This window comes from Gorilla gorilla, chromosome 1 (assembly GCF_029281585.2).
Source record: "Gorilla gorilla gorilla isolate KB3781 chromosome 1, NHGRI_mGorGor1-v2.1_pri, whole genome shotgun sequence".
In the NCBI taxonomy this organism is placed as follows: Eukaryota; Metazoa; Chordata; class Mammalia; order Primates; family Hominidae; genus Gorilla; species Gorilla gorilla.
The window spans coordinates 170306185-170320133 of NC_073224.2; the positions used below are offsets into that span (position 1 = coordinate 170306185).

Sequence of the window (13949 nt, forward strand, 5' to 3'; positions counted from 1 at the left end):
CCACTGAGCCTGGGTCTCTTTATGACACTGGGTGAAAGATAGGAAGACATAGGGCTTTACTGCTGCCACCATTACCACCAGATAGGTCTGCCCACCAGGGAGAGCAGAGCAGGGATGGCCTGGGGTCTTACTGTTCTGTTTCTGCAGGTGAATTGAACTGCCTGTCGATTGGGATTATGGAATAAGATATTGGTGGCTCTCTTCCAAACCTCTGTTGTTTTTCTCTCTCTTGGTCCTCTGGACTGAGAGAGTGGGCTTTGCTTTTTTCTTTTCCTTCTTTTCTTCATGCCTGTTGACAGTACCAGATTGCAAGCCTCTCTGGTATGCATTCCAGGGATATATGGGAGATAAAAAGAAAATGCAAGAAGCATACCATGATGTCTTTCTTCAAGTCCTGTTGTCCTAGTCAGTTTGCCTTCTTCTCTGAAGCTTTCAGAGTCCTTTCAAAATGGTCTGTTGAAGAATTTTTCTAGAGTGTTTAGCTTCATTTAGAATTGAGTATCAGGAAAGGTGAGTCTATGCCATCTGTTCCAGAATCAAAAGCTTGGCCTTCCCTCCCCTTCTTTCACCTTCCTTCCAACTCTCTTTCTCCCTTTCTCTTTTTCTTTCCTTATGCCTTTCTTTCCTTCCTTTTACTCCTTCTCTTCTTTTTATCTCCCCTACCCATCTCTTTATTTCCAGCAGATTCTTGTGATGCATTTCTATTTTTGAAATTAAGTAATTAATTCCTTCACTCACTCTCATTCATTCTAAAATATCTGTTGAACACCTACTAACCGCCAGGCAATATGTCATGTGTTATTAATATAGTGAATAAGAGGGAGTTCTTGCTGCTCAGAGAGTTGATAGTATAATTCTAAAATATCTGTCTGTATGTATCTGGGTATGGATCTTATATAACTGATTTTTATACAGTACATCAGAAAACATTTGAATATACAATCAGATATTTTAATAACTTCAAAAAGTACATTACATTAAATCTTTTATCATTTTTGTTTGAATTGTTCTGATTCCTTTAAGACAATTTATAATTCTTAGGTTGGATTTTCATTCTCCATTTTTCCACATGTAATTGTTTCCCATTATTATTTATTATTTCATCATCTTTCCTTTGTATTCATGGAGTGCTTCCAGTTCCAATTGTTCCAATTTCTGATATTTTTACATGTAAATTATTCTATTGACTCCAGTAAAGATTTTAATTCTGATCTTCATGTCTAGTTTTTTATAATTCCCTGCTCAATAATGTTCATTTTTCTTTTTCTTTTCTCTAAAAAAGTTTTTCCACATTGTTTATTTTGCAGATATTTCTTAGAGTATTTCTTGTGACTATCAAAAATTTAATCTTTTTAATTTTTCTTCTAGTTTCTTCATTTATTATTTTTGAAGGCAAACTCTTCCTTTCCAGGTTAACTTCTTCCCTCTAGTTCTATATTATTTCAAAATACGTATTTTTCTCTTATCACTGAATATGATCAATAATTATAAGAAAGCCAGTTTGGTTGAAGCACAGAGAGCACAGGAATAGAGTATGAGATGAGGCTGAATGGGTGGGTGGAGGCTAGACTCTGCAAAATCTTATAATCCACAGTATGGCTATTGTCTTTCTTGAATGAGCAATGGAAAACCGTAGGGTTATTTTAAGATTAGGAGGGTTTTCTAACAGTATGCAGGAAAGCCACTTTGGGGAGCATTTGGTAGAATCTTACACAGAATATTTGCAAAGGTGATTTGTGAACAGATTCAAAACATATGTAGGAGGTCAAGTTGAGAGGTCTTGAAATTAGAGTGAACGTAGGAGAGAAAAGGGGAAGAAATGTGTGAAAGAGGACTCCCGGGTTTATGAATTTTGAATCTAGATGATTAACAGCATCACTCATTCAGACAGAAAACACTGGGGGAAGCTCAGGCTTTGAAAGATCATAGTTTTGGTTTTGGATTTGTTGAGTTTGTTGCATTGTTGAAACATTCAAGAATGTGTCAAGTGCACATTGGGATGAACAGAGAGACGTTTGGTCTAGAGACATCAATTTGTGAGTCATCCGATTATAGGAATAACTAATACTGCAAGTAATGACATTGTTTGTAGAGGAAGTATATTTGGGACAAAAAAGAAGACTTCAAACTGTCTTCCAAAATTCTAATTTATAATGGCTGGAAAGAGAAAGTTGAGCATGCAAAAGAGTAACCAGAGGGACTATAGAAAAATCAGGAAAGTATTCTATTATGGTAGCCAAAGCACTAGATGATCTCTTTCTTAGCCTATTCATGCTGCCATAATGAAATTCCATGAACTAGGTAGCTTATAAACAACAAAAATTTATTTCTCACAGTTCTGGAAGCTGGGAAATCCAAGACCAAGATGTTGGCAGATTTGGTAGATGGTAAGTCCCGCTTTCTGGTTCATAGATGGTTCCTTGTCATAGATTACCTCCAAAATGCCTATCTCATGATTATAACATCAATTGGGTTTTAACATATACAGCTTGGAGGGACAGTAATATTAACAGCATTGCAGTTTTCAAAAGGACAACATGGTCAACAGTATTGATTCCTGCTAAAAAATCAAGTAAAATGAACATTGAAAACAATGCTTGATGGATTAGCAAATGATAGGTTGACTTCTAAGATGGCCCCATGATCAACAACATACTCCTTGATGCTTGAACCCTGTATAATCCCCTCTCCTTGGATATAAGCTGGACTTATCACTTTCTTCTGGACAATAAAGTATGGCAAAGGCAATGGTGTAATTATGATCCCACATTTTGAGTTAATCAAAACTGAAATTATCTTGGGTGTGCCTGACTTAATCAGGTGAAAGTACTTAAAAGAGAGGTAATTCTCCCTGAGAAGAGGGAGTAAATTGGCTAATTTAGAAAGTCCATACAGCAAGGAGCTTCTGGAGCCCTCTAGAACCTAAAAGTGACTTCAGCTGGCAGCCAACAAAAAGCTGGGACTGTTTGTCATACCACCACAAGGAAACAAATTCTGCCAATAGCCTAAATAAGTTTGGAAGTGAATTATTTCCCCAGTTGAACTTTTGATAAGACTTCAACCTGGTGAGAACTGAAGCAGCGAACTCTGGACTCCTGACCTTCAGAAAATGTGAGATGATAAATGAATGTTGTTTTAAGACACAAGTCTGTGCTAATTTGTTACATAGCAATAGAAAACTATTATAGCAACATAAAAAATTACTGGTGCTCTGAACAAAAGCTGTTTCAGTAGAGTGACTGGACAGGAATCAGACTGGACTGGTTTGGAGGAGTGAGTGGGAGGCAAGTAAATGGAGCAAGTATAGATAAATCTCAGATAAATCAAAACATTTTCCTGGACAGAGAACAAGAGTGTAGGGCTGTAGTTGAAAGGGGCTGTGGCTTTGAGGACAAAGTTTTTATTTTATTTTGTATTTTAATGGGGAATACCTTAAACATGTTTAAAAATCTGTCTTCCACAATAATCCATTTTTACTGAAAGTTTATTTGACTATGCCAGATGCAGCATAGGTAGATATAATTCCCGTTAAATAACTTAGATCTACGTCTATGTTGATTTTAACATTGCAAATATTGTAAAGTGATATAGAGAATTATAAAAGAAAACAATACAAAGTATACTATTTAGCAAAACCTTCCCATATACAGTATCTCCCAACGAAAGAGTGATTTCCTTACTCTGGAGGATCCTATGGTCTGAACCAAGTTTCCTTATTCCTTTCAATTCTTAGTGCAGAAAAGCTACTACGATTTGACTTTCTATGATAGTTTTCGAAGGTGGCACCTTTGTGTGGGAGTTGACTGACAAGTCTTGGTGTACATCTATACTGAATCTGTAGAATCACAGAAAAACAACTAGGCCATTGTGTTAAACTAATATCAAACATGAATAACCATCTAACATTGCTGCAAGAATTTCAGCTTTATGATATTTACTTAGAACCTCTTCTTTGCCATGCATTATTGTTTCTAAAAATAGTGGTGGTAATATGTGTGCATTTGCATTCCTGATCTCAAAAAATGCCTTATTATCCTCAAACAAATGTTTAGTTTGAAATAAGAGAACAATAATAACAAAGAAAGAGACAGAAAAAGAGAAGAGAGAAAAGAAAACTCACTACATCCTAGGTTCTGTACCAACTACTTAATATAAATATCTCCCTTAACTCTTAAAATAATTCTATTAAGTAGGCTCTAGCATGTCCTCATTTTCTTCAGATAAATAAACTGGATTTTATATTTAAAATAACTATTCCTGGTCCTGCATCTGGTGAAATTAGAGAATAAATCCTTTCATTTGTCTCTAAAGTTAATAGTTTTAACTACCATGATATGTTGCTTCTATTACAAAAAAAAAATTGTGGCTTTTTTTTTTTCTCATGGAATTCACACTAGTCTGTCACAGAGCAAGTAGAATTGCTCATTGTACTAACAGGGGAAAATAAAGACCTCTATGCAAGAGAAAACAATTTTATAGATTTTGCATTTTTCAATACATCTTTCCATGTTCAATAACATACTCCAGCTGAATTTCTGTGGTGACACTTCAAAGACTTCCCTGATTGTCACAATCCAATTGATGAGAATTTATAACACAAGTGACGGTTATATCACGTACCTTGTTAAGCACATATTAGGTAGCTTAACATACATACTTTATATTAGAGAACAATAAAACCTGATTATGAACTATACCAATGATTATTCCTCTTTTGTATAGATAACGATTTAGTATCATCTGATGTCAATCATTTTACCTAGGCTAGTAGTTTTCAAGCTTGAGCTTACATCAGAATCTCCTGCAGAGCTTCTTAAAATACAGGTCACCAGGCCCTGCTCTAAGAGTTTCTGATTCAGTAGGTGTGGCTTGCAGCACTAGAATTTGCATTTTTAACAAGTTCCCAGATGCTGCTGCTGCTGCTCTTAGCCTGGAGATCACAATTTGAGAACCACTGGCCTGGACCAGGGTTCAAAAAGATTTTTTATGAAGACCCAGGTAAATATTTTAGGTTTTGTGGGCATATGGTCTCTGTCACAACTACTCAATTCTTCCTTTGTAGTGCAAAATCAGTTGTGCATAATATACAATAAATAAATGATGGCTGTGTTTCAATACAATTGTACTTACAAAAATGGTGTCAGGCTGAGTTTCACCAACAAACCATAACTGGCCAACCCCTGGCTTAGACCAACTCAGTACAAGAGCCCTGAAAAATCACTTTATGTTAAATGGCAACTCTGTGATAACCATTTGCAAACATATCTACAAATATCCCTTCTAAGTTTTATTTAAATATTTACAGAACTGTACCAAAGACTAAACTGATGGTCTCCTTGAAGCATAGAGAAGAAACCTCGAAGTGTTTCTATAAACCCAACAGGAATATGCAATACTTTTATGCAAGAGTCAGCATCTTATAAATGCCCATGAACTCTATCTTTAGTTTCAAGTTTTAGTTTTAGTTAAATATTGTTTATGGTGTTATAAGCCATAAATGTACCAGGTTAAATAAGGCCAAAACACTATTGAATGACATATATGTCAGCTCAGTAAGGTTATCTATTAACTTTATAATAAACAAAACAAGAACAATTCATTTGCCATGAGTGTGTCCTGCTTTAATATAGTTGGTCTTTACCCAGAGCAGTATACCTCAAACTAATTTAAAAACGCCAATATAATCTTAAAATTCTACTTAACAGTATACTTCAGTGAACCCACTACATTAGCTTTATCCTTGCAAAATGTAAGTTCCTGTAAAAGGACAAAATTCTGACAAATTTTTATCATAATGAAATGTGATTTCGTTCCCTGAAAATAATTATATGCAAATACCATGAGGAAACTTAGTATTATGGATCATTTTATAAACTTAAAATGTGAATATTATGTCAAGAGTCTCCAACAATCTGCTACATGCTACAGATAATAAATAAATATAATCCCCAAAGCCAATGGCATATTCTAGTATTTAATAATTTGAGGATGAACTAAAATGACTTTATATTGAGATTCATGGTATCTATCTTTCAGAACATTTTCCTAAATTCAATTAAATCAAATGTTACCATTTGGCAAACAGGTTTACATTTACCGGCAGATATCTATTATTTTGTCTAATGCAGTGGTTTTAAAAAGTTCTCAGTTAAAAAAAATGTTAAAAGAGCCCTGTGGCTAAATGGAAACTGGAAAGTGTTGACTTTAGATACATTTCAAAAGTTTCTTTACTTCAGGACGTCTCAGAACCATTACCATGCATGGTATAAATATACCAGAAAGATTTGTCAGACTGTACAGCCTTTTCCCATCTCATTTGAACATGGAACTTGATTATCAGTAGAACATCTTGAAGTACCAGAGAAATATTCTTAAGAAAGCAATGTTCTAAGTAAGCACTTACATTCAGATAACATATGGTAACTTATTTTAAAAGATCAACTCGACTCAACAAATAGTCTATTGCTTGACTAACCATTTAAAGGTCACTCATTTCATTTTACTATGCTACTCACCAAAATCTATCTAGAACACAGTTAATCCTATTAAACATACTTACACTCCTCTTCAGGCCTCTTCCGAAGTGCTGCACGAACCTCTTTACAAGGACTTCTCTGGTATTGCGGGGGATTCCTTCCCCTTATTAGGTTCTCCATCCTATAAGAGAGAATCAGAAGAGTATTTTAATACTCTTTTTTTTTCGGATAAATGTTTACAAGTTAAATGGTCTAAAATTCAAATACCCACAGAACTTTGCTAGACAACACCATGAAGATGATCTGGCAAGGAGCAAGCTGGCAGGGAGCATCGGGGACCATAGTAAATTGAAGAGTGCTTGACTTTTCCAGCATCCCAATTTAAAAAAATTAAAAACACCATGTGTATGAAACTTATGCACATTCTCTAATTAGAGACTGCCATGGACTGAATATGTCCCCACAAAATTCAAATATTGAAGCACCAGCCCCCAGTGTGATTTGAAGGTAGGGCCTTTGGGAGGTAATTAGATTTAGAGGAGGTTATGAATGGAACGTCCACGATGGGATTAGTGTCTTTATAGGAAGAGAGAGAGAGAGACAAAAAGGGAAAAAGGTAGACTTCTCTCTCTCTCCACCATGTGGGGACACACGGAGGAAGCTGTCTTCAAGCCACGGTGAAGGCCTCCACAAGGAACCAAATTTATCAGCACCTTGACCTTGGACTTCCTAGCCTCCAGAACTAAGAGCAATAGTCTGTTGTTTAAGCCACCGAGTCTATGGTATTTTGTTATAGCAGCCCAAGCTGAATAAAATAAAGACCTATCAACTAAAGAGTAATTACTTGCATAGTAAATAAATTTAAAAAAATAAGGTCATCATTCAGAAAGAAAGAGCATATCTTTCACCAACATTTCAAATATCAGTTTTTCACAATGAGATACCACCTTACCCCAGCCAGAACGGTCATTATTAAAAAGTCAAAATACAATAGATGTTGGCATGGATGTGAAAAAGGAACACTTATACACTGCTGTTGGGAACGTAAACTAGTACAGTCTCTATGAAAAACAGTATGGAGATTTCTCAAAGAACTAAAAGTAAATCTACCATTTGATCCAGTAATCCCACTACTGATTACCCAAAGGAAAAGAAGACACTATTTCATAAAAACACCTGCACTCATATGTTTATTACACCAGAATTCACAATTGCAAAGATATGAAATCAACCTAACTGCCCATCACCCTATAAGTGGATAAAGAAAATGTGGGATATATATGATATATACTATATCATACATATTATATATATAAATGTGGGGTATATATATGTAGAATACATACACATGCACATATATATCTACACACACCATGTATATGTGTTTATATGTGTGTGTGTGTGTATATAGATATATATATGTATATACACACACACACCATGGAATATACCACTCAGCCACAAAAGGATGAAATAGTGTTCAGTAACTCGGATGGAAGTGGAGACCATTACTCTAAATGAAGTAACTCAGGAACAAAAACCAAATACCATATGTTCTTACTTTTAAGTGTAAGAACTAAGGTATGAGTATGCAAAAGCACACAGAGTGGTATAATGGACACTGGAGACTCAGAAGGGAAAGGGTGGGAGAAGGGTAATTAATGAAAAACTACCTATTGAGTACAATGTTCACTATCCAGGTGACATGTGCACTGAAATCCTAGACTTCACCAATATACAATTCATCTGTGTAACCAAAACCCACTTGTACTCCTAAAGCTATTGAAATAAGAAAATTTTTTAAAAAGTACCAGTTTTCAAGAATGGAATTGCTGATTTCATTCCTTACTAATGACTGAATCAGAATGTTTTTAAATTCTAATAATTGTGATTTCTTGAAAAAAGTGGTTAATATAAATTGTACCTTTCAGTTACTAGTTACACGGCGATGCTGACAACCAGAAAATAATAAATTAATCAAACACAACTTGGGTGAGCATCTTTAACGGCATATACTTTATGGTCAGTATTTTCTGTTTTCAGTAAAGTTTACAGTTTTGCACATCAATGTACACTCTACTAACTTCTATAACACTAAAAAAATTGAATGCTCAGGATTTGAAAATTTGGAGCTAAATCATAGTATTTATCATTTTGAAAATATAAACATGATTTCTTAATATCTATATGATTATCCTCAACCAGGGATATCACTGGTTTTGATAACTGTCCTGGTTGATAGCATGCATACCATTGAAAACAGTGTGATTATTACGGGTATACTGGCAGAGGGTCTCCTAGGATTAGTAGCATAGACAGAGAATTATGTTCCTTGTGTCTGGAGGGGAAATTGACAAAGGATCATCCCACAAAAGCAGTATGTTCAGTGGTGGAAAACATGAGATAAAAAGGCTTTTTGTGGTGGAATAGTAGCATAATACTACTCCTATGGGAACTTATCATTGGGGCTTAAAAAAAGTCTTCCAAATATACTTTCTGAAATCAGTCTATTCATATGTAGAGGCTGCTTTATGTGCTTGTGTGTGTGTGTGTGTGTGTGTGTGTGTGTGTGTGCATGCACTCATATGCCTATCCCTATGTTTGTAAAGTATAAGAAATTGTTTTTTAATGTGAAGTGATAACTTGAATCTTAGTTTCACTCAAAATTCATGTCAAGTGAGAAAAAGTTATTTCTCTCAAGATAATGATAATACAGTGACAGGAAACCAAGTGGAAACTTGAAGAATTGAAGACATAAATTGCTTCAACATTATATGTGTGCGTGTGGGGGGCGGGGTGAAGATTAAGCTTCTAGGTCTGTCCCTGCAGTTTCATCATGAAGATTAGCTATGCGAACTAAATTATATCAAATTTTCTAGTTTCTGCCTCTTGAATTAATTCATCGCACAATTTTGATTATGTGTTTCAGCAAATGCAGAAATCTCCATGATGATCTAATAACAATTTAAGTGAGCTTATAATTATTCACTAGTATTTACAAGCTTAAGATAGTAAATTATAGCAAACAGAATCTGCACATGCAAATGTCTACATAAAATTGTAGTGTAATTTTTAAAAACACTTTTTCTCATTGTGATTACACTCTGATGGGGAATGACAAGTTATGTTGGTTGGGGAATACATGAAAACTACTCTCTTGAATAGGCTATTATTTTTCCTTTTTATCTCTATCGAATATGTGAAAACAAAAGTGGTCTACTTGATTTCCATGTAATTATGGTTCAGGGTATGTCAGAAAAACTCAAAAACAGATTAGAAAGTACTTTCAAAGGCTATGGGAGGATTTAAATGATTACTATTGGTATCCAAGATCCTCAGGTTAGCCTCCCAGGAATCATGGTGTTCAGAGGTTGTATTTTGGGAATACTCATGAGCAGATATGCAAGAGATTATACAATGCTGGCAATGTAGCATGGCTTAAATGTACTGTTCCTCAGTTCTGGAATCAGAATGCCTGGGCTTAACCTCTCTTTTTGTTTCTTAAAGGATGATTTTAGGTAAAGTTACTCACATACTTTGTGCCTTACTTAACGTGCTTACATACACAACAGGATTGTTGTGAGGATTAAATATGGTAACACATGTAAAATGCTTTGCATTGTGTCTGTCACAATGGAGAGCTCGGTAAATAAAGCTATTATTAATAATGATTATCACAAATAAAAATGTGATCATATACTAATATTTTAAATGTTCCATATATTTGGAAACATATTACAACTGGTCTTTAATAAAGAAAATGAAAACAGTACTGTTGAGGAAAAAAAATTGGCTTAGAAATTTTCTGATTATTAGGGAAACACAAAATATCCAGGTATATAAATGGCCAATTTTCATAGATGAAGAACTTAATTAAATATACTTCCTTTTTTATCAATAAGATTTAAGGGATTACTAATGACAATTTTCCGAGGACACTAACAGGGATAAAAGTGGGTTGTCGTCATCATGAATTAACTAAAGTTCTACAAAATAACAGGTTTTGTAGAGAATTTAGAAAATATTTCAAAATTTTATAGTTACCTTGGACCTTAGAAACAATCAAAATATTTTGTAATATATTTACCATTTACTTTATCACTTCATGAAGTAAATTACTTCATTTACTTTACCATTTACCATTTACTTCATTAATCCTTTGAACAACTTTATGAAAGAATATTTTAAAGATGGAGAAATTAAGCCCAGATACGCTCAGTGACTTGCTCATGGCCACATCAGAAGTAGAAGAAGGCTCAACTAAGATTTAACCAATCTTTTCTGGACTTTTCTAGTTGCTTCTTAGTCCATTATTTCCATGAGTTCATGATTATAATTCCACTAGGGGACTGAATACCTGAGATTCAAATATATAATGTATTTTTAATTCTGGTAAAATTATCATTAACATAATATTAATACTTATATTTTAATATCTATACTCAGGAGGCTGAGGTGGGAGAATCACTTGAGGACGCGAAGGTGGAGGCTGCAGTGAGCCGTGATCATGCCACTACACTCCAGCCTGGGCAACAGAGCGAGACCCTGCCTCCATATTTATGTGTTATAGATGTAAAATATATATAAATATGATATTTATATTCAAATATATGTTTTTAGTGTTAATATGTTGATTACATGTTGATTTCTTATCATTTTGCTATTGTCACTGAAATTTTTGCTTCCATCAGCGACATTTTAAGTTTTTGAGAACTGCCAAAAAGATAACTGGGGCCAAAACAATTCACTATAAATTACATGAACGATACACAAATAGGTGAAAATATAAAAAAAATACTAAAAGTCGTTTTGTTCCTTGGAATGCTATATGTGATGCCCACTGGAAACATACTTAAAATGAAGTTAATAATTTTGCCCAGCAATGTTTGTGTCTAAATTATTATATAACTGAAACTTGCATCTTCTCAAGATTACACTTCTGGTTACTTGAACTCTTTCACCACCATTATCTATGATCTACAGTTTGCATTAAATAGTCAGACAAAATGACCAAAAATGAAATCTTGGAGCACAGCCAGGTCACTGCAAAGGAGCTGTTCTAGCTACTCTCAAGCTTGGCAAGCCACCAGTGGGAGTGTGTTAACAATTCTAGCAAGGAGAGATTAAATGTAATGACCACAGGTGAGACAGATGCTCTAACAACTCATTGAAGAGCTCTGAAAAAGTGCAGCCTACGTGTTCAACTGCTAGGAGGAAATAAGGGCAGCCAGGTTAATATCAAATAGCATGAAATAGCAATTAAGAGTTACAAGCAAAAAGTGTCCATGACATTCTTGATGGTGTCTCCCAAATTTGGCTAAGTCTCAAAATCACCCAAGGAGTGATTTTCCCAGTACTGAAGATTATCATGCAGTAGGTTGAGTTCAAGTCCTAGTTGATGTTTTCTTTTGTTGTTGTTTTGTTTTTTAGATTAATCAGGTGCTTCTAAAGTAGCCAGCCAGCTGTGTACACTTGTTTAGATCCTGGCATTTGGGAACCTCTGTAAATAAAAAATATATACTTGGAATTGTAGGGAAGACAAGTCCATTGAATTCATTCAGGTGATAAAGTTGTCTATTAACACAGATATGTAGGGCCTGAGGAAGAGACTGCAGTTAGAATAGAAATTATCAAAAATGAAAAGAGTAGCCAGAAGAGCACAATCAAAGACTTGCCAAGTTGCCTGGAGGTCACTCACAGGAACCAACAGGCTGCTCATTTACATTATCAACTCACTGCTGATAATCTCAATAGTGAAATGATATCCCTTAACAAGGTTTGGCTGACTCAGTTGGATCAGGGAATATGTTTGGACTAATCTAGAATCATGGACTGAGATGGCAGTGTGGCTAGTGAATGAAGGATGTGAAGTCTGGATGAAAATCTAGTTGAAATAGATTTACACTTGATGGAGGAGGACATAGGAGAATGATTGGCTCACTGGAGGAAAAGGGAGTTGGGATAATAGAATAAAGGTTTCAAATATAAATATTCTCAAATGCCTATTATATGCCAGGTGCTTTGTTAGGTTCTTTATATGTACATTATCCATGTCATCTGTATTTTATCCATGGTTAACCTAAGTCTAAGAAATATAAGTGACTTGCTTAGGATCACACATAGAATAAGTGCAAAAATCAAGATTTAAATCCAGATCTGTCTGACCTCAGATCTATTAACTATGAAGTGGGCTGTGCAATAGAACTTTCTGCAATGATGGAAATGTTCAATATCTGTGCTGTCCAATAAAGTGGCTGCTAGCCACATACAGCTACTGAGCACTTCAAATGTGGCTAGTATGACTAAGGAACTGAACTTTACTTAATACAATTTTTTTTAAAAAATGTATTAAGTAGAAGGGCAGAGGAAGATGGCCAAATAGGCTCCACCGATCATCACCACCCCCACCCTGATAGGACGCCAATTTAACAACTATCTACGCACACAACAAAAAGTGCCTTGATCTAATGTAAATGACAAGTTAATGGGTGCAGCACACAAACATGGCACATGTATGCATATGTAACAAACCTGCATGTTGTGCACATGTGCCCTAGAACTTAAAGTATAATAAAAAAATTTTTTTAAAGTGCCTTCATAAGAACCAAAAACCAGGTGAACACTCACAGTGCTTGGTTTTAACTTCATGTCACTGAAAGAGGCATTGAAGAGGGCAGGAAAGAGTCCTGAATTGCAAACATTACTCTGCCCCATCCCCCAGCAGCGGCCACATGGCATGGAGAATCTTAGCACTTGAGACAGGATGAATGCAGCCGTTGCATGACATCGCATTGAACTCAATGCTGCCCCTGTCATAGCAGAAAGCATAACTAGGCTGAACTCAGCTGATGCCCGACCACAGAGGGAGTTTTTAAACGAGCCCTAGCCGCAGGAGTATTGCCCATCCCAGCAGTAGGAAATTGAGCTCCAGGAAGCCTCACTACCATGGGCTAAAATGCTCTGAGGCCATAAGTAAACTTGAAAGGCAGTCTAGGACACTGGAACTGCAACTCTAAGGTAAGTCCTAGGACTGAACTGGGCTCAGCGCCAGTGGACTTGGGAGCATATGTGACCTACTGAGATACCAACTGGTTGGCTAAGGGAATGTGTCTGCCACTTCTCCTCTAACTCCAGGCTGCACAGCTCATGGTTCCAAAAGAGACTCACTCCTTCCTCCTGCTTGAGGAGAGGAAAGAAAAGAGTAAGAAAACTTTGTCTTGAATTGTTGATACCAGCTTAGCCACAGTAGGATAGGGCACCAGTCAAAGTCATGAGGCACCCTTTCCAGGCCCTACTTCCTACATGATATTACTAGACACACCCTAGGCAAGAAGGGAACATGCTGCCTTGAGGGGAAGGATCTATTACCTGCTGACTAAAGTGCCCCTGGGCCCTGAATAACCAACAGTGATACCCAGATACTATGCTGTGGCCTCAGGTGAGACTCAGACTTGCTGGCTTCATGTGAGACTC

General features: G+C 35.8%; 1 protein-coding gene across 3 annotated transcripts in view; it reads right to left on the minus strand.

Annotated features, from left to right (window-relative positions):
* LRRC7 (leucine rich repeat containing 7) overlaps window positions 1-13949 on the minus strand; it is a 570226-nt gene that overhangs the window by 450907 nt on the left and 105370 nt on the right. For all 3 annotated transcript variants that reach the window (XM_063697691.1, XM_031004477.3, XM_031004470.3), the window contains exon 2: window positions 6560-6657. In XM_063697691.1, the coding sequence (XP_063553761.1) occupies window positions 6560-6657 (98 nt within the window). The remainder of the gene's footprint in view (window positions 1-6559; window positions 6658-13949) is intronic.